The following is a 26299-nucleotide window of genomic DNA, read 5'->3' as shown; positions in this document are numbered from 1 at the left end:
GACACCCTCACCTCTCTGGGTCTGCATTCGCTGCGAGAGATCGGCGACGGCAGCGTCTACATCAAGGAGAACGCCAACCTGTGCTACCACCACACCGTGAACTGGACTCGTCTCTTCTCCGGCGGGCGTCTGGCTAAACGGCTCAAGGCCAACGACATCAAGAACAACAAGCCACTGGACAACTGCAGTGCGTGACTCTTGAGTTTATGGGGCCAGGGGAGGAGTCATGTTAACTTTCATTGTTAACATTGTGCAAGAAAATGTAAAATCTAAATTGGGTATGTGTGTGTGTATGTGTGTGTGTGTGTGTGTGTGTGTGTGTGTGTGTGTGTGTGTGTGTGTGTGTGTGTGTGTGTGTGTGTGTGTGTGTGTGTGTGTGTGTGTGTGTGTGTGTGTGTGTGTGTGTGTGTGTGTGTGTGAGTAGCTGCGGAGGGTCATGTGTGTGACCAGCTGTGCTCAGATGCAGGCTGTTGGGGACCGGGCCCAAACCAGTGTCTCTCCTGTAGGAACCACAGTCGAGACGCAACCTGCGTGGCCCACTGCAACTTCTATTCAGGGTTAGTGGGAACCTCTTACATGTGTGTGTATGTGGTATGTGTAGGTATATAATTGTGTGTGTGTGTGTGTGTGTGTGTGTGTGTGTGTGTGTGTGTGTGTGTGTTTCTGTGTCCATAAACAGGCAAAGGCTTTACAGCTGTGTATAAATAATTGTGTGTTTGTGTGTGTGCGCGTTTGTCTTTGTGTTTGTATTTGACAGGGAGCCACGTGAGTTTGCAGGGCAGAAAGGCGAGTGTATCTCCTGCCATTCTGAATGTCAGTCACAGGATGGTGGTGAAAGTTGCACAGGACCGGTACATAACATTCTCATTTCTCTTTCTATTAGTAATACTATAGACGATATAAAGACGTGGTTTATAACAGAGCGCCGTGCTCTGAAAATCTATCATATTCTGTTTCTACCTCTCACATTTTATCTTCTTAACATAGCTGAGTTTTGTCGACAGGCTCCCAGTAAGTGTCCCTAAGTAGGCCACACTAAGTTCTCACAGAGCCTGACAATAAAGTGTTTCTTTAGAAGTTGACACAGATCGAAAGTTATCCTCTTGTGCGGAGGCCGAGCTGGGTGTTGTGGACACTATCAGTGCTCCACTTCAAACGCTCCTCACACAGCGAGGCGTCTGTGACAATGCCTGTGTGATCTCGCCATGATTCTTTTTCTCACCTGTCACTGCCTGTGACCTAAACAAAGGCCTAAGATATTTTTGTTGATTTTAAGAAAGGACATACTGAACATTCTATTGACTCACTTCCTGTGGAAGAAATAGTGTCTTCTGGAATCTTCTTTGATCATACTGAGCATAGTTTGGATAGCAGGCTTTTTTTGGCCCCTCTCTGCTTTTCTTAAGCAATGTCTGATGTGGTCTGGTGGATGGAACTTTTGGTAATCCTTTATGCCTGCTTATGTATGTTACTTGATGTGTTAAGAAAATAACAGAATGGTCGCACTCCAAAAATCTTTTCTTTCTTGCTTTTAATCCATTTAGCAACAGGGGTTAATGAACAAACGTTTCGGCCTGATGGCCTTCGTCAGTGTGTTTCATCCCTATGGCCACTTCCTAGTTTTAAATAGGCAAGTTTACTCAGTTAGTGACACCTGTCCCACTTGATGTGTTAAGTAAATTATTCTGTTTGGACATTCTTGGAGGGTAGTTATGCTGGTTATAGTGGTTTGTTCAGAAGCCAAATGAATGCCATATTCCTTCTCATCTGTTTCTGCCAGCATTTTAGAAAGGTTACTTGGGAGATATTTTGATATTCTCACAAAATGATTTTCCACAGATAGCAACACAACCATGAGTACAGCAGTCACTTCCAGGAATGAATGAGTCATAAATATAACTTATCTGGTCTTGCGCAATGCTTGTGTTCATGACGTAAAACAGTGACTCTAGGTTACTGTCTTGATAAACTGGTTGGTCTGGTCAGTAGCCACATGTCAGTGGTCTATGTACTATTGTCCAATACTACTCAAACTTAAACTGTTCACCATGTTGTTAGTCGCTTTGGTTAAAAATGAGTCAGCCAAATGTAATGTACTCGTAGTGTATCTGAAAATTAGATCAAGGAATTCTGATTTATGTCCATAAATGTCTTATAATGTGTTTCCCTGTGTCCATGTGTCGCTGTGTCTATCTCCTGCAGGGGGATCAGGAGTGTGTAGCGTGTGCACATCTGCAGGACGGCCCTCACTGTGTGTCTGCCTGCCCAAATGATGTGATGGGGGATAATGGTGTCATCATCTTTAAATACCCAAACAAACTGGGCCACTGTGAACCCTGCCATGTCAACTGCACACAAGGGTGAGTTGGATGTTTGTATGCTGAGGACCTGGAGCTCTTGTATCAACAATAATGAATTGTGTAAGGGGCAACGTCTGATTAGACAAGACTTTGAACCTGTTGCATGGTTGACTGTCGCAGTTTTAATTCTCCCCACTCAGTCTCTGGAGGGATTTGAATATGTGTATCCACCGTCGTGTGAATATGTTGGTTACAGCAGCAGTAAAAAAACACAGCAACCTCACATGACTCTTGTCTTGCACAGGTGCACTGGGCCTACTCTGTGGGATTGTGTGAATTCCAGCAGGGCAGCCAACAGGTCAGTGTCTCCCCCTGCTGGTCAAACACATACACTCACACTCATGTGTGTTAGGTTCTCTTTCCGTTTCTCTCTCTCTCTCTCTTTATATCCATCCCTCTCTCCTGCTCTCTTTCTAATACACACACACACGCACGCACGCACGCACGCACACACACACACACACACACACACACACACACACACACACACACACACACATGCACAGTGCACTGACCTGAAACTCAAAAAGGCATGAATGTATTTCTGTCTGCAGCTCCGTCATAGCTGGGATAGTGGCCGGAGTGCTGATTGGTCTCCTCTTCCTCCTGGCTCTGGTTGGGCTGGGCATGCTCTACCGCCGCAGTCTTTCTATTCGCCGCAAACGCACCATGCGGAGGTACCTGGAGAGCAGTGAGGTGAGCTACACACTAGCTACACTACACAATACACATTAAGCACACACAAGATACACTAGGGTACTTTGATTATTTTCACTTATTTTTTAAACAACACTTTCTTTGGCTAATCACAGAAAAAACTGATCATGGCCAGTTTTGGCCTAATGTTTTCATCTGTGTGGTTTCGTAAAGCTCTTACTTGTTTTATCTCAGGGATATGAACCTTTTGACCCAGGAGAGAAGGGCACCAAAGTTCACACACGGATCCTCAAAGCTACGGAACTGCGCAAGGGCAAGACACTGGGCTCTGGCGTCTTCGGCACTGTCCACAAGGCAAGGCTCACATTCATGATGCTTCAACACAAAGGGAATATGAGTGACAACATGGTTCCTTCCCTGTCCTTTTTGTCACCTTTTTGTCACTTTTTGCTGCCCACATTGAAACTATTATCTCTCGCAGGCTGTATGGATTCCAGAGGGAGACTCAGTGAAAATCCCTGTGGCAATAAAGACCATCTCCGACCCCACTGGCCGTCAGACCTTCACTGAGATCACCGATGTGAGTTACTAATAAAACTCTCTTGTTTGTGATGAGAGATCCACACACAGCCCACCTCTACCATTTGGCCTGGTCAACTGCTATCTTTAACACACAGCCCACCTCATCATTTGGCTTGGTCAACTGCTATCTTTAACACACAGCCCACCTCTACCATTTGGCCTGGTCAACTGCTATCTTTAACACACAGCCCACCTCTACCATTTGGCTTGGTCAACTGCTATCTTTAACACACAGCCCACCTCTACCATTTGGCCTGGTCAACTGCTATCTTTAACACACAGCCCACCTCTACCATTTGGCCTGGTCAACTGCTATCTTTAACATATGCTCATCCCTTTGTTTCATTCTTTATTATGTAAAGAAAATTAGCACAATTGGCCTCATAATGACTATACTAAAGTATGTAACCTACAGGATGGATAACCTTGTCATCTTATAGCATGTGTAATGTTGCCATACACATGGACGGATTATGAACTTTCGGGCCCCTGGGCCCAGATGTATTAAGGGCCCCCCACAAATTGTTGCGGGGGGAAATTTGTAATTTATTTGATGTGATTTCCTGTATTCTGGTGCATTTTGGGATGGCCAATACTTTAATTCAATCAGATTCATAGCCTACATCCTGATGTGTTGATATTGAGGCAATGATTCCATGCAATGTCTTGGGCTTCAGGGTCCCCTGACTCCTTGGGCCCCTGGGCCCGGTAGGCCCCTGCAGTAATCCATCCCTGGCCATACACTGTCAGACCATCAGTGACATCCTGTTGAAATGTTGGCACTTTGTCCACAGCACATGTTGTCCATGGGCAGTCTTGACCACCCGTACATCGTGAGGCTGCTGGGTATCTGTCCGGGCCCTTCCCTGCAGCTGGTGACGCAGCTCAGCCTCCAGGGCTCCCTGCTGGAGTACCTCAGGCAGCACAAGGACAATCTGGAGCCACAGCGCCTGCTCAACTGGTGTGTGCAGATCGCCAAGGTGAGATCTGTGTGTGTGTAACCGCGGTCGTAATTCGTCCGCCGCTCATGGCCCTCGAACCCGCACACCTCCACACACACCGGCATGGGAGTCGAACACTCTAACCACTGAGCTAAAAGCCCAGGCTCCCAACTCAGCTGTTAGAAGCATTCTTAAGGTTAGGGGTGTGAGGATTTACATGGGCAACTAGCATGCTAGCTCAGCTCGCCTCTGTTACATGTGTGTGTGTGTGTGTGTGTGTGTGTGTGTGTGTGTGTTAGTATGCAAAAATGGTCAAATGCATAGGCACCAAAGTGTGCCTTCAGCAAATAGCTACTAATAAAGTTTTCTATAGTGTTTCTATTTGAGAAACAAATTGTGTAGGCCTACAAGTGAGCATGAGGTGTGCTCAACAAACCTGTTTATTTGCAGGGAATGTTCTATCTGGAAGAGCACCGCCTGGTTCACAGGAACCTCGCTGCTCGTAATGTACTGGTGAAGAGTGATTACATCGTGCAGGTCTCAGACTTTGGGGTGGCAGACCTTCTTTATCCCGATGACAAGAAATATGTCTACAGCGAAGTCAAGGTACAGCATCAACTTTTATATCATAGCCATCATATCTGCCAGCTTTCATGAAGTCAGCCTACCTTCAAGGTCTGTGTATGTGTAGGCATTAGGCGATGGAAAATAATGTTAATAATTTCTATTTATCTGTAACTCATAGACACCAATCAAATGGATGGCATTGGAGAGCATTCTATTCCGCCAGTTTACACACCAAAGTGATGTCTGGAGTTACGGTAAGACAGATGAGTTGTACTGGTAGCCAGGTTAACACCAGACCGATGACCGATTAAGATTGAGAGAGGGTCTGGAAAGGCTTCATTGACTTACAACTTCCAGGGCGTAAACAGCAGTTAAATTAAACTTAAATTGGTGCATTAAACCCTTACCAAATTGTTTCAGAAGTGCAGCAATCACATCTTTTTTTGTAAATGAAGGTTTTAAGGGATATTTCACCATTTGGGGAAATACACTCATTTTCCACCTCCCCTTGGTGGAAATGGTGGAATATCCCTTTAAAATGCAGTTGTTCAATGCAGTAGCCTACTCAGTTCCACAGAAAATATACATCCATATTTGTTTAACTCTGTCGCCATCAGCACAGCCATTGGTTGTGTTGAATGCACTGCTCTCTGGGTTTTTAGAAAATTGGAAATGGGTGTCAATGGCCTTCTTACCAGACTGACCAGCAGAGCAAATTCAAATATGCTAACAGTCTTTGTTCACCCAGGCTTATACTGGATAATTTCATCCTTAAATCTCATAAAAAGTTATTATTGTATTGTACAGTAGGGTTCTGTGATGACCTGGGAATGTACAGTAGGGTTCTGTAATAACCTGGGAATGTACAGTAGGGTTCTGTAATAACCTGGGAATGTACAGTAGGGTTCTGTAATGACCTGGGAATGTACAGTAGGGTTCTGTGATGACCTGGGAATGTACCGTAGGGTTCTGTGATGACCTGGGAATACCCATACAAACCTTTGGCACATTTGGGATTTGCTCTGGAGGCCACTGAAGCCCATTTCCAACGTCCCTAAAATATGGGCATGCAAATACAATCGCTAATCTGCCATGGACATGTATTTCTTTGGAATGAGTAAACTGCATTTAAAACCTTTTGTTTAGGGGATTGCAACACTTCTGAAATGATTTGGTGAGAGTTTATTAATAATAATAATAATAATAATAATAATAATAATAATAATAATAATAATAAACGTTATTTGTATAGCACCTTTCATACACAGAATGCAGCTCAAAGTGCTTTACATTTGGAGCATGTAACACAATAATAGAGTCAGTCAGTCATTATCAATCACTTTCACTTTTCTTCATTGCTGTGGCCGTTTATGATCCAATCAGCAACATGCAGTTGGTGCAGTTTACTGTAATGCACCAACTCAAATTTAATTTCACTGCTAGTTACACCCCTGCTGGAAGTCTTAAGTCAATGCAGAGTTGCCAACCCTCATGCATTGGATTGGCGTGGGAGCGCTTGGAGCCAATCAAATTAATGAATCTCACAGTCAATGCGTGAGAGTTGGCAGCTCTGTCAATGAACCTTTTCCAGACCCACTCTCAATTGCAAATGAAAAGGTTTGCATGCAAACCAGGCTAGTACTTGGATCATTTTTGGATAATTTTGTACTGAATTGTATTGTATTGCATTTTATATTAATTTTCCTTGTCAGATAAACAAATTGATTTTGAAGTCAGTTAGCATTTATAGTGCATGTTGCTTCTTGTTGGCAAGAGAAAGAAAGTTAATTTTAGAACTTTTCTAACCTGTATTAGATGTTTCCAAACAAAGATTTTCCTTTACATTATCTTTAAAGTATCATTGTTTTCACAGGGTACTTTATTCCTCACCAGTACCATATAGTACACACTCACTGGGACTCACTGGGACAAAATTGAGACATACCCAAATTTAGGCTGAAGCTAACAGTAGCTTTAATGTGAGCTGTTTTCTTCACAGGAGTAACAGTGTGGGAGATGATGTCCCATGGGGCTGAGCCCTATACAGCTATGCATCCCCAGGAGGTTCCAGGCTTACTGGAGAAAGGAGAGCGTTTGTCCCAGCCTCAGATCTGCACTATAGATGTCTACATGGTCATGGTCAAATGTGAGCAATGCTGTCTTTTGTGATGCACTCAAACATCAAAACTTGTACCCGCTTATTTGATAATATGTACAAGTACTTATCTGATTTTTTTCCAATTTCAGGCTGGATGGTTGATGAGAACATCCGACCTACCTTCAAAGAATTGGCAAATGAGTTCACAAAAATGGCCCGAGACCCGAGCAGATACCTTGTCCAGGTAAAAGAGCGGTCTTTCTAAGCTGTCTATGTTCATGTTACACCATCCCTGTAAAAGTATATTTCAATGTCCACTAAAACAGACATTGATGATCTTTAATCTAACAAGTACATCTGAACTAGTTAAATTGATAACTTCTTCTTCAAATGTAGAAGAACTCTGTTGAGGCAGGACAAGACGGTTCCCTGCGAGAAATCAAATGGTCTAATTTGGAAGCTGACCTTGACGATGATGGAGTATCAGATGATGGCTTTGCTACACCTCCTCTACATCTATCACCATCTCGAAGCCACTCCCGACTACGGATCAACTCTCAAAGAGTGAGACTCTCTCACTGGTTTCTTGTGCACAGACTAATATAGTGTGATGATAGAGTGTTGATACTGTACACACACTGTGTTTGTGATTGTGTGTGATTTGTACTATCTGCTGCAAAACAAATCGCCCCATTGGGGGACAAAATAAAAGTAACTTGAACTTGATACTTACTTGAATAACACTTGCCAACACTTACTAACACTCTTATGTCTCCCCAGACTGGTGCGGCCCTTTCTGCTCCGGTGGGATACATACCTATGACCCCCACCCCCAGGGAGGCTAGACAGGTGAGATACACCTGGACACTCTGTACCATACATTATCCAGGATCAATGTGTATATTTACTGCAATTGATCTCTGAGCAAACAGAAATCCGCTCAACTGAACTAGTTACTGAACCATCCATCTTCCCTTTTTAGCTGCGGAGTCAAAGATCGAGGGTCAGCTCTCGGCGGACAGTGTCCGAGTGCTCAGAGGGCCGAGGCACCATGGTGGATGTGGATATGGCCTCCCATATGGGTAGCCTGAAGAGGACTCGCAACCGTGGGGACAGTGCGTACATGTCTACGTCCTTGTCCATAGCCTCAGAAATCCCTTCTCAGGGGATAATGGTGGAGGAGGAGGAGGACCCCAGTCTTTATGTAATACCTAGAGCCAGCCACCAACCAGAGACAGGTGACGTACCATTTAACAGTAGTCTAAAGGGCAAGGGCATCTTACATGTATGAGAAAGAAGATGCAACATATACAGTAACTTATTCCTAATGTTCCATAGTGTGCTCAGTTGATTTTTAGTGACAAGAGAAACCTATATTTAACAAATGTCTGGCTCTGAAGAAAGACTGAAACCTGGAATCTCTTCTATTACTCTCCTTCTCTCAGATCCTCTGCTGTCACATTCCAGCCCCAGGAACACCACTCTGAGTGACAGACAGGGCAGAAACTCCAGGTCTCCACCAGGACCAGGAGCCGATGCCTCCCCGGAGTATGAGCTGATGACAAAGCAAGCTCCACCTCCTGCCCAGGCTCCCAGAAGATTTGCTGATCAACTCGATGACAGCTCCACAGATGTGTGGAAAAGAGTGTCTGCCATTTCATCCACAGTGTGTATCTCTGACCTCCCACTGACAGGAGAAGAGCCTGAGCCCGCCCAACCTCAAGAGCAGCCAAGTCCGAACGCGGCTCCCTCTCCGGCAGCAGCCCCAGATTCAGACCCAGCGTATTCACAGGACTCCAAGAGCGGACCTGAAAATGATGGAGAGGCCCTATTGGACACATCACAGCAACTGTATCACGCTGTGGAGTATGAGTACATGGATATCCGCAGCTCACTCAAAGTCACAGGAGACAACGGGAGTCCCAGTTCAGAGGAGGGCCCAGGAGCAGCTGCCTCTGTGGAGAGAGATGAAGGACTCGGGGGAGACAGCAATGATGAGGACCAGGAAGGGAAAAGCCATGAAGGGGAACAGGAGGAAATGTGGGTAGCACAATCAGGGCCTCTCGCAAGCAGGGTAGGCTTCAGGGATGGAATGGCAGGGATGGAGCAGGTGGAGGAATATGAGGAGATGGGTGCAACCAAAGGAGACTCCAGCACTGTGGATGAGGTGGAGTACCAGAACATGCCTTGTGGGAAGGCTCTAATGAGGCCAGGGGGAGTGACTGCAGGAGTGGGGAAGTATGTTAAAGTGCGCACTGGCGTAGGGGAGCCAGGCAGCGCATCTTTTGACAACCCAGACTACTGGCACAGTAGACTTTTTCACAAGCAAGATGCTCTGCGCACATGAGAAAAACTCTGGACAGTAAATGTGGAAGCACAGCATGGCCATTCAAGTTGTGACCTACAGACCTGGTGTTTCAGTAGGATGTCAAATACATTTAATTTGACTGCACAATTGTAATAGGGTTGGACTTGGAAACAAATGTGATATGGACATCGTTAATATTTGTCATGATCAGTAATGGTGGTAAATATGTAAACTTTGAATAATGGACAGTGTATTGTATTCTTGTGTGTATATCAGTGCAAATGATTTGTTGATTTGTCTTTTGTAAAAGGTTGTTTCATAAGCTGAAAAATAAAAACCCTTGGTATTGAGTTATTCTTTTTAAAAATAATTATGATAGATAGCACAATAAGTATAAGTATAAGTATACTCTTTTGATCCCGTGAGGGAAATTTGGTCTCTGCATTTATCCTAATCCGTGAATTAGTGAAACACACTCAGCACACAGTGAACAGTGAGGTGAAGCACACACTAATCCCGACGCAGTGAGCTGCCTGCTACAACAGCGTCGCTCGGGGAGCAGTGAGGGGTTAGGTGCCTTGCTCAAGGGCACTTCAGCCGCTTCCTACTGGTCGGGGTTCGAAACCGGCAACTCTCTTATTAGTAGAGCGGCTACAAGGCCAATTTGGCAAGAATCGTGCAAATTATGATACAAGCATGAAACTTGGTAGGTATGTGCTTATGACCAGTCTAATCAAATCTACCTGATTGGCCACTTGAAATGGCGGCCATTTTCTAAGATGGGCGGCAAAAAGACCCCAGAAATTGATTTATTGCATAGAATTGACCTAGCAAATTATGATACAAGCACGAAACTCAACATGTATGTGCTCAAGAGCAATACAATGAAATGTACCTGATTGGCCACTTGAAATGGTGGCCATTTTCCAAGATGGCTGCCAAAAAAGACCCTAGAAATTGATTTATTGCACAGAATTGTCAAAGCAAATTATGATGGACGCATGAAATTTGGCATGGATGTGATCAAGACCAATACAATCAAATCCACTTGATTTGCTACTTGAAATGCTGGCCATTTTCCAAGATGGCGTCAAAAAAGACCCGAGAAATTTGCAAATTTCAAATGTGCAAATTGCAAATGTGGTGTAAATAATTGTTCACTCTCCTTAAATACGTTTCCATAGATGATGAAGTGATACAGATATTAAAAATGTTCCACAATGACAAATAAGCCACTTAGGACACACAAATAGCATGGTGATAACATGCTAATAATGCCAGTTCTTAATGTCAATGGAGGGCGTTGCGTGATGCCACCCCCATCCCCCCCAACAAATAAAATGGTTATGACATGCTAATAATACAATGACACTAATATGCTAATAACGGCAATTCATGGTTTTCTCGATGTTGCTGTTAAACAAAAGATGCGTGTACACCAGAAACAACCTCAGCTACCAAGTAGCCAAGGTCGCTGAAGAAGCGTTGTCATGAATTCGCTTTTTTCGCTCTGGATGTGACGGTTGCTGTGACCCAGCACTTCACGCTGTATTAATAGGCAGATGCTAGTAGGGCGTGTTGTCTCTCCGAGATGGGTGGCTTCCAGTTAAGGTTTTTAATCCCACGTCAGCTGCAGTAACCTTACGCAAAAATGCGAAGGTAGCTGATGTATCCATGCGTTGCACTGGAGGATTTTGATCAGGACTTTGTTTCGCAGCATGCAGCTAAAGTGAGTGCAGGTGGCTCTCATGGCAGCTTATCTGTCAAGAGTGATCTTGGCAGCAGTGTTGCTAATGGTGACTCTTCGCTGCAGGGTCTTGGACTGGGTGCTATACCCATTGACAGTTGTCAGGTCTCCTCTTATTGGAAGGATAAGTTAGTTGACCAAATAAAAGAATATGAGTCTGTCTTTTCTCGTCACCATCTTGACTGTGGTGAGGCGCATGGGTTCTGCCACAGGATTAGGTTGACTGATGACCGTCCATTCAGATTGCCATATCGCAGAATGTCCCCGGCCCACTACCAGAGGTTGAAAGAGACTTTGGATGAGATGGAGGATAAGGAAATGATTAGAAGTCTAGTAGTGAGTACGCTTCTCCACTGGTGCTGGTGTGGAAGAAAAACCTGTGGATATGCACTGACTTTAGGTGGCTTAATGCACGCACTGTGAAAGACGCCCACCCACTCCCCCACCAGGCTGATGTCCTTGCAGCTTTAGGTGGCAGTGTGTTTTTCTCCACCATGGATCTCACGTCGGGTTATTACAATGTGCCGTTACATGAGGATGACAAGAAATATACAGCCTTTTCATCGCCATTAGGGTTGCATGAATATAACCGGCTCCCTCAGGGCCTTTGCAATAGCCCAGCTACATTTATGAGGATGATGCTCTCTGTCTTTGGCGATCAAAATTTCTTAAGTCTCCTGTGCTATTTGGACGATGTCGCCTGCTAAGTGCAATTTTCTTAGGAGATCTGTGAAGTTTTTAGGGCATATAATTTCTCAGGATGGCGTGGCTAGTGATCCAGATAAGGTTGAGGCTATTGTGAATGTTTCACAGTCAGAATTGATGGAGGCTGATGGCGTCACGCCATCTGCAAAAAAGATCCGCTCCTTTTTAGGCATGGTGGTTTACTACCAGCATTTCATTGAAAACTGTTCTGTGATTGCGAGGCCACTTTTTGCACTTACAGGTGGGTCTAAGCGACCACGCAGGGGTAAAGGTGTGAGTAGACCTGTGCAGAGGAGGAAGCTCTGCCCTCAGGACTGGTCCCCTGAGTGTGCAGAGGCTTTCTGGGCTCCACAGCAACAGACGTGAAAAAAGGTTGAACCCATAGATGCAAGTGCTTCCGTTTGGGGCTTTTGTGCACAGCACTATGTGGTTGCACATGTGAATAGAAGATGTAGCACTGTTACAGTGACTCAATTAATTCCAAAGGGTGAAATGTTGATGGTGTTTTCTTAAAAACACAATTGAAAAATTGCTCACATTTGCTGTGAAATGGACTGTTATTTTTTCATGCTGAGATACTTACTGCCATATTGTTCTTCTTGGCATCTGAGTTCTTTGCCTTGTTACAGTTACCAAAAAACAAACAAACAAAAAAAAAACATGCTGTTATCGCCTGCTCTGGTTGTACAGTCGTATTTTAGATAGGCAAGTTGGTGCACGGCTCTGTCAGGCCTGATGCTGTTGCATACGCTCTCTTCTAATTTAGCCCTTCCAGGGTTTGTAGTCTTTGTACATAGTTCATTTGTGAAACACTGAATCTCAGTTATGTGCCTTTTTGCTTGATTTTTGCTTGATTGAATTTCCAATGACTTCATCATAGAAGGAAACAGAAATGTAGTGAATGTTAACATTGATTTGGGCCACATCTGCTAAATGAATTGCAATTAATGAAGTTCTAGTGGCCATCTTTAAAAATGGCTGCCATATTACATTTTCAAGTTGAAAATGAGGTGGATTTGATTATATTGCTCTTTAGCACAAACACACAAAATTACATACTTGTATCATCATTTTCTTGCTCACTTCTGGGCTAAATTCAGTCTTTTGGCGGCCATATAGTAAAATGGCTTCCATTTCAAGTGGCGAGTCAGGTAGATTTGATTGTATTGTTTTTTTTAACACATTCATGCCAAAATTCATGCTTGTATAATAACTTGCTTGATCAATTCTGTGCAACAAATCCATTTCTATGGTATTTTTTGGTGGCCATCTTGGAAAATGGCCATCATTTAAACTGGAAAATCAGTTAGAATTTATTGTGTTGGTCTTAAGCACATACCTGCCAAATTTCATGGCTGTATCATAATTTCCTTTGTCAATTCTGTACAACAAATACATTTTTAGAGTTTTTCATGGTGGCCATTTTGGAAAATGGCCACCATTAAAAATGGCAAATCAGGCAGATTTTATTGTATTGGTCTTGAGCACATACATGCCTAATTTCAAGCTTGTATCATAATATCTTTGGTCAATTCTGAGCAATAAATCAATTTCTGGGGTCTTTTTTGGCGGCCATCTTGGAAAATGGCCACCATTTCAAGTGGCCAATCAGGTACATTTGATTGTATTGGTCTTGAGCACATACCTGCCGAATTCCACGCTTGTATCATAATTTGCACAATTTTTCCTGTAGCCGCTCTACTATATCAAATTTGCTTAACTGGCAGCTAAATTTGCTTGATTTGATTGATTAAGAAAAAATTGCTTAATGTTGTTTTCATGATGAGACGTCTTGAAATAAGTCAAACGCTTATTAAGTTAACTCATTGAGTGCCAAAAACTTAATATTACGTTTTTCCTTCCCATGCGTTGAGTGCCAAAAACGTAATATTACGTGTTTAGCTTTTTTTTTAAATCATGAAACTAGACACTCTAACACACCTTATATGTGATTTTGGGAACTCTGTGATTAATGGAAATGAAATATATGACGATCGAAAACTCATGAAAACGCACAATCTGGACATTTTATCTGGACATTTTATCATAACTCGGTTGCCACTTTGGGTCGAATCAGTTCGTGGGTCTATCACTAGGTGGCAGTCTCGGCAGGTCTCGCTGTTCACTTCCGGGAAAGTTTACACAAGTAACATCTGAGAATGTCTAATAAGGGGAGAACCTTCACTCTCGGAACTCTTCAGGTGTGGTACTGCATCTAGGGGCGCTCGCGGGCGAGTCCAGAATGAATGGAGGTCTATCCCCCTCAAAATCCACTTTTCTCGGGATATCATTTTTTTTCAAGTAATTTGAATATTGTATTCGAAAGGTGAGGCAAAGACAATACACTTGGTTGAGTATTATATTTTTTAAAGACACTTAATTTTTCTAAAAAGCCTTTCAAACGTGTCAATGACGTCATTCATTAGCATGATCATAGCATAGCATAGCATCAATGCTAGCGTGTTATAGGCAACAACGACCCAACCTGTAAGAAAACGAAAGGACATGACTCCCGGATTATTTCACTTTTGATTGATAATCCATATCCATTTTGCAAAAAATAAAATAAAATCTGAGGGTTTCAGTTGTTAAATAGGTGAAAACAATAAATGTAGCCATGTAGCTCCATAGGACCCCATGTATTTTGGACTCGCCTGCGATCACCACCTAGGTGAACTCTGGTGAACCAAAGCCAAATTCGGTTTGTATGGGATTAATAGAGAGTGGGGAGGCTCTCCGTACACGGGCTCTGGTAACATGCAACACTTCATATTTTATGAAAGACGTTATATCTCCATTTCTAGGAAAAAACAGCGATTTTGATAAAAACTAGCCACTGTTTAGCTTGGGATTTCTCAGGAACAGAGGCGTGTAGAAATACACGGTTTGCACCCACCGAGAGCTTAAAGTCTTACCTTTTAAACGAGCCATTGTATGTGTTCATAGCTATAACACAGAATATGCTGTGGCTGTACAAAAATCATCAACAATGGTCTAGATTGCTGGCACTCTAGGACAAAGCTCCCGAAAACAGCTTGGCATTCAATGAGTTAAAGGTGCAGTTGGGGATTGCGCAGGAAGTCACATTTGTTTGTGTTTATGTTTATATTTAAATTTATTAGCAGATGCTTTTGTGCAAAAAACCCACGGCATGGTTTATGCAGTCAGACAATTAGAGCAATATTTAATGCATGAACCTATATGGGACCTTGACCTTTGACTCTGTGACCTCACCTTGAGGACCTAATCAGTTCATCCAGCATAATGTGATAGGCTTACACTGTGCCAGGTTTGATGAAGATTCTTCAACCAGGAGATATTGTGCAACAGTGTTTAAACAATATTTATCTTTGTGCCCAGATCGATGAGGGTACTTAACCACATAATTCAATAGTCAAGGTTTTTGCCTGCAATGGTACAGCCAAAGATTATTAAGGCGGAGCAAGATACTTCGTCGTAGTTCATGTCTATGGGCGCGAAATGGGGATCGAATCCTGTCTGCATAAAGAGGCGTGTCGATGACGTATTATTGGCGTACATTGCAACCGACCAACAGCAGCTGCATAAATAACCGCGCACACCTGATATAAGGTTGATTTTCTCCAGACTGGAATGCTCAAAAATGCTAAAAATGCACCTGAAATGTTCAGAAGGGTTTGAGGATCATGAAAACGTGCCCGAAATTCACATTCCTAACTCTATAGAACCAAGACCTTAGCATATGTGGTGAAATTCTGAGCTATGTCCATAGACTTCAATGGAGCAGTCGCTGCCTCTGCTCTGCATAAAGGGGGATTTTGACCCCCCCCTCGTGCGATCCGGGTTCCCGGAAGTGGCTCCTGATGAAACATCTTGCTCCGCCTTAACAATCTTTGGTACAGCTCCTACTTCAGAGGCCACTGTTCCCACCTAGTTTGGTCTATAATCAAATGCTTGACCTCTTTGAAAAGTTGAGACCTAGCCTAGAAATCTAGACGCGCCCCTAGCGGTGGGTCTGGCTCGCCAGGCTAGTTGAGACCCTGTAGTTTCTTGGGAAGTGCCAGAGCCATAGAGAGAATATGGCTCTGGGAAGTGCGAAGTACTGACACAGAGTTACAGAGGCTATAGTTTTTTTTCTTTCTGCCGGACTACAAACCTTTCTGAACTGACCACAGTTCAGCCCTCTGTCGCTTAATATGACTTAGAAACACAACTGAACCCTGGCACCAGGTATTGTGAAGCTGTGTGAAACAATAGATGAATATAAAATAAAAAACTATGAGTATTAGGCCTAGAACAAAATGCATAATGACAAATCAAACACAATTTCAATTTTTGTATTGTTCTTTGAGGTTTTTGTGCTGCTTGTTTAACTGATATTTATTGCTTAAATGATGATAGGTCAACAGGTTTTGATTATGTTTATAATGCTATATTTTTCAAACCTGATTGCGTTAGCTTACTAGCTTACGTTAGCTAGCAGTCAGCTCATTCACATACAGTGTTAACGTTAGACATGTTATGAGGGGGAACACGAACTTTATCTTGATAAAATACATTTCATACAGCATGGTAACTCTATATTCAGATGTCCTAGTTCTTTTACTGTCTATGGTTGCAACTCTCTTTTTCTATGGCTCTGGTTGGTTCCATAGACTGTATAATAGAACGGTTGGTTCAGTTTGGCGGTTTTAGCTTGCGTAAGGACCCAGGAGGAGGAGCTAGCGCAGAGCGGGCCAAGCGAGTCGTACGCACGCATGGTCGCACCGTCGTTGCTCTCTGCTTAGCGTGGTGGTGTATCACCAAACCGTGAACGGGAGAGAAAAGTTGTCTGAACGCATTAGAAAACATGTCTGGGGACGACGACCAGCAAGAACAAACCATAGCAGATGACTTGGTTGTTACCAAGTACAAAATGGGCGCTGACATTGCCAATCGTAAGTGCTTTTCTACGTGTGGATTAGCTCCTTTACACAGCTAGGTAACATTACGGAGTTTTAACTTGGTTGGGTACCAAGCCCAACCATACGTGTAGCTGGACGGCCATGTGCCTGTGCAGAAATGTAAGCTAGCTGCTGAGCTAGCCCGCTAACTGCTTAACGTTACCGTGTGAAACGAATGCTACGCTTAGTGAGTGTGTCCAGAAATGCTTGACATCCAGTTATCACAAGTATGTTGCTAAGTAATTGGTATGGTAAATCATCTTGTCATTGCGTTAGAGTAACATTGTTATCTTGCGTACCATAACCATTTGCGCTAACTGGCTAGAACTAGCTATGAAGCCAGTTAACGTTATACAAGTGGCAGTAGTTGTATTTGAAAGTTGGTTAGCATCAGCTAGCAGTACAGTAGCTAATGGCTGTGTTCATTGTACATCATCAAGCCACCATACTTTAACTAGCCAGTGTTGACCATACCCATCCGATGAGTTGTGGTCGAAGCTAGCTTCTCAGTGAATATACAAATATAATGCCTTCTATGTAACGTTAATCTGCCTAATTTAAGAAATAACGTTAATGTTATTTATCGAAGTTTCCCTGACTTGACTGACGTTATCGCGACATTACAACACAGCACATAGCACTAGTCACGTTTAGCTGAGCTGCGTTTCAATGAGCGATGGTGAAACTTTGGCAGGTGTTAATGCTGTTCTAAGTATACGTTCTAAGTTCTAAGTTACGTTAAGTTTTGTCCCAGATTTGGGTTCAGTTCCTTGCTGGTTATCTTGGCTAGTTCTACCTCTGACGTTAACATATGTTCATTTGATGTTAGTGTAGCTAGGCCAGAGACGGTTGATAAAGAATCTTTGGCTAGGCGGTGTCGCTGGCATACGTCTAGGCTTCATAGAATGTCGCCTTTTATTATTCTAATAACAATACCGAAGTTTAAATATATAGCATGTAAGAAGAAAAGTTGTCGTGAGTTGTACTCACTAACTTGTTAACGTTACATCGCCATGTTTTCCCTATTTCACCCGATCATAATCTCATCTGTCTTCAGTAACGTTAGCTTTCATCAGATTACTTCAAAGACACCACTTTATTCTATTGATTTTCATAAGCCTATAGTGATCCTTTGTCAGTGCATTAGCTTGATGCCTTGTGGATTGCATCAATGTTGCATCTACAAGGAATGGGCTGCTTAGTTTCTTGGAACCATGACAGAATGTGTTGGATGAATTGGAAGGTGCTCCATCAATTCTGACTTTCATGAAGATTAATTCACTCTGTGCCTGCCTGTGTGCTCCATCTCTGTCTCACACCTTGCCTTCCCCTGTGCAGAGGCTGTGCGGGTGGTAGTGGAGGCAGCCAAACCTGGAGTGTCAGTGCTCAGCTTGTGTGAAAAAGGAGACGCTTTCATCGCGGCAGAAACCAGCAAGGTTTTCAAAAAGGAGAAGGACATCAAGAAAGGTATGAGCATTGTAGTTGGTGTAACAGACTGCCATATTGCATTTAAGATAATTGGTGTAAGATGATGATAGCCTGTACAATTTTGGTTGATTCTTTTTCAGGGATTGCTTTTCCTACCTGTGTATCTGTCAACAACTGTGTGTGCCACTTCTCTCCTCTGAAGAGTGATCCTGATTACATGCTGAAAGATGGAGACTTGGTCAAAATGTAAGCTCTTATGTTGCCATGCCATAAAATAGCGATGCTGCAGTGTATCATTTTCTTCACTGTAGAGAGGTCTATATTAAAGGTGTTGTTTCCTTGTCCCATTTCCACCTAGTGATCTAGGTGTGCATGTGGATGGATTCATCTCAAATGTGGCTCACAGCTTTGTCATCGGTGCAAGCAAGGTTTGTGCTAGACCTTTCTCTCCCCTTTGTCCTCTATGGAAAACAAAACAGCAACCGCTGTCTCTGTTTTCAGTTTGTCACCAAGCCCTTTTTTATCCCCCTCTGTCCCAGGACAACATAGTGACCGGCCGAAAGGCCGATGTAATGAAGGCTGCCCACCTGTGTGCTGAGGCGGCCCTGCGTCTAGTCAAGCCTGGAGGCCAGGTGAGTGGATGGGGGGGTGGAGTGTCCCAGGGGAAAGGTCTGGTCTATGGGATGCCCTTTGTGAGGGGTCACACGGACATGCTTTTTTTCACCTCCAAAACCCGAGTAGCGAGTGTTAAAAACTAGGGCTGCACAATTATCGCAATCGTTATCGCAGTATGAACCAACGCAATTACCTAATCACTACAAAAAAATCTAAAAGCTACAAATAATCTTACACAGTTAATGTTGTCGCATTTCTTGACTTATATTAATTTCATCCTCCTTAACTGTGCCACTTCTGGTTTGTGGGTGTGCTTAGTGTGTGAGGAGCAAAGAAAATCTGATTGGTGAGCTTCATAGTTGGTCGGGGGCGATGTGCTTTTTGTGCACCGGGAGTGGGCACAAATTGAAGACATTTGGAATATTGAACTGAATCAATTCATTGACATTCAAAAATCATATTTTTGTTCCCCAAATCATTCAGCCCTATTAAAAACATGCAAGGTAGAAATGTATTGTGTACATGTTGTTGCTATGATATTGCCTATTTAGCTAATTTGCTAGCTCCATGACTTCGCTTAGGCAGATAGCTACGCAATGAGCCAATGTTGAACGAACAAAAAAAAAAAAAAAGTTGAAGTATTTTGAGCGGATCATGTTTTTAGATATCTCGCTTTTTCCTGGTTGGACCATTCTCATCTAAACACGAGGCCCATTGTTCCATAGGGAAACGATTGAATAGGGACAGCCTGGAGACAAAAGAGCATGTCAGTGTGAACGGCGCCTTAGGAGGCTTTATTCTGACTGGTAGGAGTGGTTACCTGTGCTGTGTTATGAGAATCTGCCCTGGCTATTTTCCCCTTGTACAATGAGCACTAGTGTGCAAGTCTGTGTCTGTGTATAAAAGGATTTTACTTGTGGTCTGTTGAAAGTATGCTATATTATGTCAGTTTTGTGATTGCTTTGGTGAGGTTTTTAAAACATTAAAAACATAAACATTTTAAACATTAAAAAGTCAAATAAATCAAGCATATGATGGATGGATAAAGCACAATAGCAAAGATGTCATCCATTAATTCTGTGCAAGTAGCATTCAAGCAAGTGCATGCCATCCTTGATAATCATGCTGTGAGTCATGTTAATTCTCTGATCTTTCTGCTCAAGCTTTGCCACTCTGCCTTGCTCTTGCATTGCTGAATGTCCTCTTGTGTGCTCCTCTGGCAGAACACTCAGGTCACGGAGGCGTGGACCAAGATCGCAGAGTCATTCAAATGCACAGCCATCGAGGGTGAGGCCCAGTGTCTGAACCACTCAGTCTCCTTTGACTCACTGGCCGAGACTCCATGCTGCACAATAATATGCATGTATATATGGTCTGAATGTGTGCTTCTTCCATGTTTACACAGGTATGCTGTCTCATCAGCTGAAGCAGCATGTTATCGACGGAGAGAAGACCATCATTCAGAACCCCACAGAACAGCAGAGGTAAGGAGAACTGTGTTCATGTCAGTTAAGTTTTTCACACCATTTAACGTGACTTGAGAGGGACAGGATTCAGGAACTAAAGACAGGGCCATCTTCGGTCTGACTCACGTCACATTAACCCATGCATTAAACTACATGTCAATGCTTGAACATACCAGTAGTTCACATTGACAATGGAGAAAACGCTTAGCTTACTTTGTTTATGACAGAAGTTTTGTGCCAACATGATGTAGAAACACAACCCACAACACTGCCTTTATATGGTGCAAATCTCCTTTACTTTCTTTGGTTAGGCCATAGTCCGCGATTCACATTACTAGGCTATCACCGCAAGTGCATACGAAATGTTTTTGGCCAAGTTGTGCTTTAATCCAATTTACCTTTGTTACTACCAGTCGTTGCTTTTTTCCTGCGTCGAATCGTGATTGAGTGCACATCTAATGTAACAGCGGTGTCTCCACAGAGACATCCACTCTTGTTTGTATCATCTTATTTGTTTCTTTTTTGCTGTTGTTGCGAGCGTGCTAATAGGCTACGAAATGGGAAATACTTTCAATACGATCAGCTCCAGAAATAAATGGCTTTTCCTTAGCCTGTGCTACACCTTTTGACCAAGTTTTGTGAAAATTTTAGTTTTTGCGATGTTGACAAACATGCGTAGCACATGGAAGCTCTTGATAGCGCATGCCACTAAGGTCTATAAAAACAATGTATTTATGGAATAAATCTAGACAGGTACCTCGGATTAGCATTGCTGTTTATTGTTAAACTGCAGTTTTCTGCAGCCAACGGAGGGCATTTAGCCTACTATGCGTCCGGACAATATTGTGCGTCTCCCATAATTCTGAAGCAGCAGAATTGCAACACTGAGAAGAATGTTTTAAATAGGCTACATCAATACAATATATAATATGTGAAGTGAAACTGGACGGGCCATAATAACCTCTGACTAGTTTTAGGCTACTTATTGTTAAATGACAATTTGAGCGGCAGCCAGCAGGGGAGAATACGTCGGCAGGATTATTTAAAAAGCAACTGCAACTACATTGTGCTTCTGCCCTGATTCTGATACCGTGGCGGTATTAATTTAAACTGTGGCGGGCCGCCATGCTAAAATAAACGCAGAGGAAACACTGATAACATTCCTAGAACCCTTTTTTTCTCGTGTTCCGACAGGACAGATTTGGGGATTATTAAGTTCCTCTGACTGCAGTTCCTATAACTCTTTCAGCTGTTACCCTTTAGGGCATAGTCTTTTCCCTTGCTATAGGAACTCCCATAGGAAATATTGAAATTGTGAAGTTTATATGGCTTAAGTATGTTTCATTTATCCCGACTGAGGTACGAATTAAACATTTACGCATGTCCCACTTTTGCTAAAATAATTTGTGGACGGTTTTGTTCAGAGCTGAAAATGCAACTGTATTTGGCAGAGGACAGATGTAGGTTGCTAGTGACAAAATATTAGCTTTCAGTGTGGTACAATCAAACAAACCGGTTTGTATTGCCAGTGCGAATGCAAATGAAAGACAGGTCTTGGGAGAGTGTGTTACAAATGTAAAGCACTTTGAGCTGCATTCTGTGTATGAAAGGTGCTATACAAATAAATTATTATTATTATTATTATTACAATAGTTAGAACTGATTTAGAAGTGGACTGTTCCTATAACTAAGTTCCTATAACTACTTGGTCCGAAAGACTTTAGAGGGCCAGTACTTTTGTGAATTTGATGTCTGAATGTGTCATGTGATATCCTCAGGAAGGACCATGAAAAAGCAGAGTTTGAAGTGCATGAGGTCTATGCTGTTGACGTGCTCATCAGCTCTGGGGAGGGCAAGGTGAGGCGAGAATGATCCTCTCACATCACGTACAGTCTTGGGCAAAAGAAAAATGAAACAACTTCATGATTCTCTTGCTGCACCTCAGGCCAAAGACTCCGGACAGAGAACCACTGTGTACAAACGGGACCCCAGTAAGCAGTACGGTCTAAAGATGAAGACTTCCAGAATGTTCTTTAGCGAGGTGGAGCGCCGTTTCGATGCCATGCCCTTTACTTTGAGGTACAGCACTGCCAACTGTCCGCCTATTCAAATATTTTGCATGATGGTCAACATTTAATAGCAAATTAATCTCAAATTAGTTTTGAATTTATTGTAAGGGTGCATTTTCAAGTGTTGTTACTTATTAGCATGAGACTTGACATGATATGCTTGCTTTATGCAAATGTAGCATTTATTATTAAATTAATGTAAAAGATGGTTTTGGGTTGATGGGGATACCCGCATCAACAGGTTACAACATTCTTGGTTCAATTTAGCTTTTTGAATAAGTCACACACTTACTGCAGTGTACTTCAGGTCATTCAATTCAATTTAATTCAAAAAACTTTATTAATCCCCGAGGGGCAATTTTCTCTATGGTCATGTCCTCCTTCGGGATTTTGAAATTTAATTCCAGTCCAGTCTGCCCTTGATGGCTGTCTCAGCCTATTGGCCTTGTCTTGACGGCATCAAAATATCTTTCTGTACCACAGGGCATTTGAAGATGAGGGGAAAGCACGATTGGGTGTGGTGGAGTGTGCCAAGCATGAGCTGCTGCAACCTTTCAGTGTCCTGCATGAGAAAGAGGGTGAGTCATCCCAGTCCCATAAACCTTTAACAGAAGCCATCTTGGCGAAGTACAATGAGTAGTATCCCGACAACGGTGGCAAAACACTAAACTGCTTGATTGCTAGATAACGGGCCTAAACAATACCGCAATGACTACTATGAGTCTGAAAACAACTAGTTTGCAAGTTTGCAACACATAATTGACCTGACTCGCAAATACACATGTATAGCGACCATAGAAATCAAAGGGGCAACTTAAGAACAAAGCTAAATCCACTGCAGGCAAATCCCTCCAGCCAAGACGATGACAAAATCAGTAGATGCAAGACGTGAGTTTGTGGAAGATTGTTGAAATGTGTGCAGAAGATGACACACCACTATGTCAATTTTTTGAAACATCATTGCAAGCAGTCCCATTCCCAGACACGAATTTCAGCAACCTCAAGCAGACGCGCAGACCCACCATTCAAAAAGTGATGCTATAGATTCTCACCAACGAGAGAGCGCAACATCAAGCGCCTTACCATCATGTAACCATCCTTCAGTGGAGATGTGTGCTGGTGGTAGATGGTAGGCTAAATGCTCTAGAAAGCAACACAAATTTAAAATAGAACAAGAATCTACAAAAAAGTAGGCTACTTTAAAGTAGTGGGACATTTTGAGTTACAAAGTGCCCTTTTATTGAGATCTAAACTGGCAGCCTAGTTATGGCCATGTAGTTAGTTATGTAGGCCCTAGGCCCTAACTGTTGTTTTTGCGCAGAGATTTGTTGAATGTTTGGCTCAATGTTGAATGATTGGCTTTGCTGAATATTTAAAAATCTGAATTGTGTCTGTCATTGAGTTTTTATAAGTGAAGACAAGTAAAAAAAATAAAATCTGAAACAACTAAAATTAAATCAGAAAAAATGTAATTTGAGAAAAAATAAAACAGAATTTGGAAAATAATAAAATGGATTTCATAGGGCCCTAAATGAGCTGAAAGCCAGCTGTCCTTCAAGCTTTGAAAGATTTAATCAGAACATCCTAGCCATACTAATGGGCCTGAGAGAACCTTGACAAACGTCATCCCAATGCCAACTGAAAAACTTGCATTTGAGCATGTGATTCCCATGTTGGCCTTCAAATTTTGGGAATGGATCCTAATAAGATTTCTTTGGTATGCAGGAGAGTTTGTGGCCCAGTTCAAGTTCACTGTGATGCTGATGGCGAATGGACCGCTGCGGATCACCAGTGGATTCTTCGAACCTGAGCTGTACAAGTCTGAGCATGATGTGCAGGACCCAGAGCTCAAGGTAAGCAGCACCACACAAGTCGACATGACCGTCTCACTCAGGGTGTGATGCATGGAGCGTTGTCTTAGTACCTGTTTTTCCATCCTTTTGTTCAGGCTTTGCTGCAGAGTTCTGCGAGTCGCAAGGCACAGAAAAAGAAGAAAAAGAAGGTTGGTTAAATACCCTCATCTTGTTCACAGTACTACATTCTTGTTACATTGTGTGTTAATTGAGAGATTGAGTAACCTGTTCCATGGTATTAGGCATCAAAGACCGTGGAGACCGCCACCGGACAACCCATGGAGGAGGAGACTGAGGCGGCTGAGTAGACTCTCCCTCAACCCCTCTCCCGCCAGTCCGGCCCGTCTGTTTCATCTGCTCTGCTGGATGACGGACAGACCACCCAAAGAAAAAGAATGACCAGAATGAGATCCACAACACTTGCTACCCCCCTTACCCCTACCCTACCACCACAGCCCTGTATCCCTTCACCCCACTGAGAAGCCTTCAGAACCTAGCCACTTAAACAAGCCTGAATACCTCCAACAATTGTAAGACAGGAGTTTTGTGGAGTGGTAACATTGCCCAAGCACTCTGCCCTGTTGTTAGCCTCGGTCAGGTGGTGGTCTCTCACGTAGACATTCAATCACCAGATGGCAGGGAAATAAGTCAGGGTATGACTTCCGATACTGACCAGTGTTGTTTACAAGAGGTGGTTAGTCACGATTTCCTGCCATTTGTATGCTTAATGATTTTGTAACCTGTAATCAATGGAGGTGTAAAAAAATGAACCATCACAGTGCCAGTGTTTTGATGTTTATGTTAAGCATCATTCTCCCCATTCTTGAATTAATTGGGAAATGGAAGATCTCCTTTTGGCATTGTACCATATGTCTGCTGGGCACAAGTGCTTATTTGTCTGGAATTTTAATTTTATTTGCTTATTTTTTTTGTCTGGAATTAGTTCTTTTAAACTGGCACTGATTGTGTTCACTTCAGATCTGTTGGACTATAGATACTAAAGTACACCAGCTTTATTTTGCAGCAAATTCTGGTTAGGGAGATCTTTTTTACAATTGAGGGTGATATGGCCTTAGTTGACCTTTATTCCAGTGCACCAACTGACCAGAGCCTTAGGTGTACACAGCTCGGCTGCATTAACCGTTTCACCAAGGGTAGTGTCTAACTGCCAGTAGTTTAGAGGACCAGTCTTTGACAATGTGCCCTTTGGTGGTTTGATACGTATGACCTATGACTGGCTGCACAAAGGCAGTTGTCTTAAGTCTTCTGGATGTTTTTCTTGTGGGAAAGTTGTTGAACATAAATTTTCAGGGTTCTAACTAGGAATTATAAACTTAGAGGCCCCGTGGAATTTTTAAAAAAATAAGTCCTGTTTGTTGTCATGTGTCCCAAGGACTCATCAATGCTGCCAAACCATTCGTTGTTTGTAGAACTGTAGATTGATGCCCACATTAAATCGGGCAAATCACTGTGGTTGACTGTTTAGACAAGCAGGCTTTACTCTGTATAGATATAGACCCACCTTAAATGGGTAAATTCTCAGACAAAATTCCATTTAAAATTTGGTGAGTGTTCATGTGTTGCTTGTCCCCCCCTTATCTATTTAGGGAGTGATGGCTAGCAGGTCCAATATTTGGTGACTTGCTGATAGGGCCATGTAGGAGGATAATGGTTGGTAATCTGAAGAATGGGAATAAGCTATTTCAAAACTGGCAAAGGTAAAAAGAGCAGCATACATCTGAGAGGTGAAGGTGGGAGTTGAATTATTCTGTGATGTAATTTCAGCAAACTCTGGTTGGAATAAACTTTATAGGGCAATGCATTTTGGTTGTGTACTGTTCTTTGTCTCTGTGCAATCACTGACTTGGATCCATGGATTTGAAATCAAAAAGAGGAGCGATGTGACATCATACGCTTTTACATACCGGTATTCACTTTCTCAATCCTGAATATACTGAACATTTACAATACTTGCCAAACA

At 42.8% G+C, this 26299-nt stretch overlaps 2 protein-coding genes across 2 annotated transcripts in view; both read left to right on the top strand.

Moving 5' to 3' along the window:
- Window positions 1-9863, top strand: part of LOC125293399 (receptor tyrosine-protein kinase erbB-3-like) — a 25091-nt gene extending 15228 nt beyond the window's left edge. Inside the window, 17 exon segments of the mRNA XM_048241283.1 lie at window positions 1-187; window positions 425-557; window positions 758-851; window positions 2203-2360; window positions 2605-2658; window positions 2915-3056; window positions 3252-3371; window positions 3499-3597; window positions 4394-4579; window positions 4991-5146; window positions 5286-5361; window positions 7107-7253; window positions 7355-7449; window positions 7602-7769; window positions 7986-8054; window positions 8188-8443; window positions 8651-9863. The exon segment at window positions 1-187 is cut by the window's left edge and continues 28 nt beyond it. Of these exon segments, the coding sequence (XP_048097240.1) occupies window positions 1-187; window positions 425-557; window positions 758-851; window positions 2203-2360; window positions 2605-2658; window positions 2915-3056; window positions 3252-3371; window positions 3499-3597; window positions 4394-4579; window positions 4991-5146; window positions 5286-5361; window positions 7107-7253; window positions 7355-7449; window positions 7602-7769; window positions 7986-8054; window positions 8188-8443; window positions 8651-9552 (3042 nt within the window). The 3' untranslated portion in view covers window positions 9553-9863.
- A 6783-nt stretch (window positions 9864-16646) lies between these two features.
- On the top strand, window positions 16647-26140 carry pa2g4b (proliferation-associated 2G4, b). Its single transcript, XM_048242076.1, has 13 exons — window positions 16647-16881; window positions 18226-18354; window positions 18456-18561; window positions 18674-18743; window positions 18855-18947; window positions 20154-20217; window positions 20336-20414; window positions 22175-22253; window positions 22342-22475; window positions 22949-23043; window positions 24191-24318; window positions 24414-24467; window positions 24561-26140. The coding sequence occupies exons 1-13, from the start codon at window positions 16794-16796 to the stop codon at window positions 24624-24626; spliced, it is 1185 nt and encodes a 394-aa protein (XP_048098033.1). The 5' UTR covers window positions 16647-16793; the 3' UTR covers window positions 24627-26140.
- Window positions 26141-26299: the final 159 nt, after the last annotated feature.

This window comes from Alosa alosa, chromosome 4 (assembly GCF_017589495.1).
Source record: "Alosa alosa isolate M-15738 ecotype Scorff River chromosome 4, AALO_Geno_1.1, whole genome shotgun sequence".
Classification (NCBI taxonomy): Eukaryota; Metazoa; Chordata; class Actinopteri; order Clupeiformes; family Clupeidae; genus Alosa; species Alosa alosa.
The sequence above is the reverse complement of the archived record's forward strand: the minus strand, read 5'-3'. Positions and strand labels throughout refer to the sequence as shown.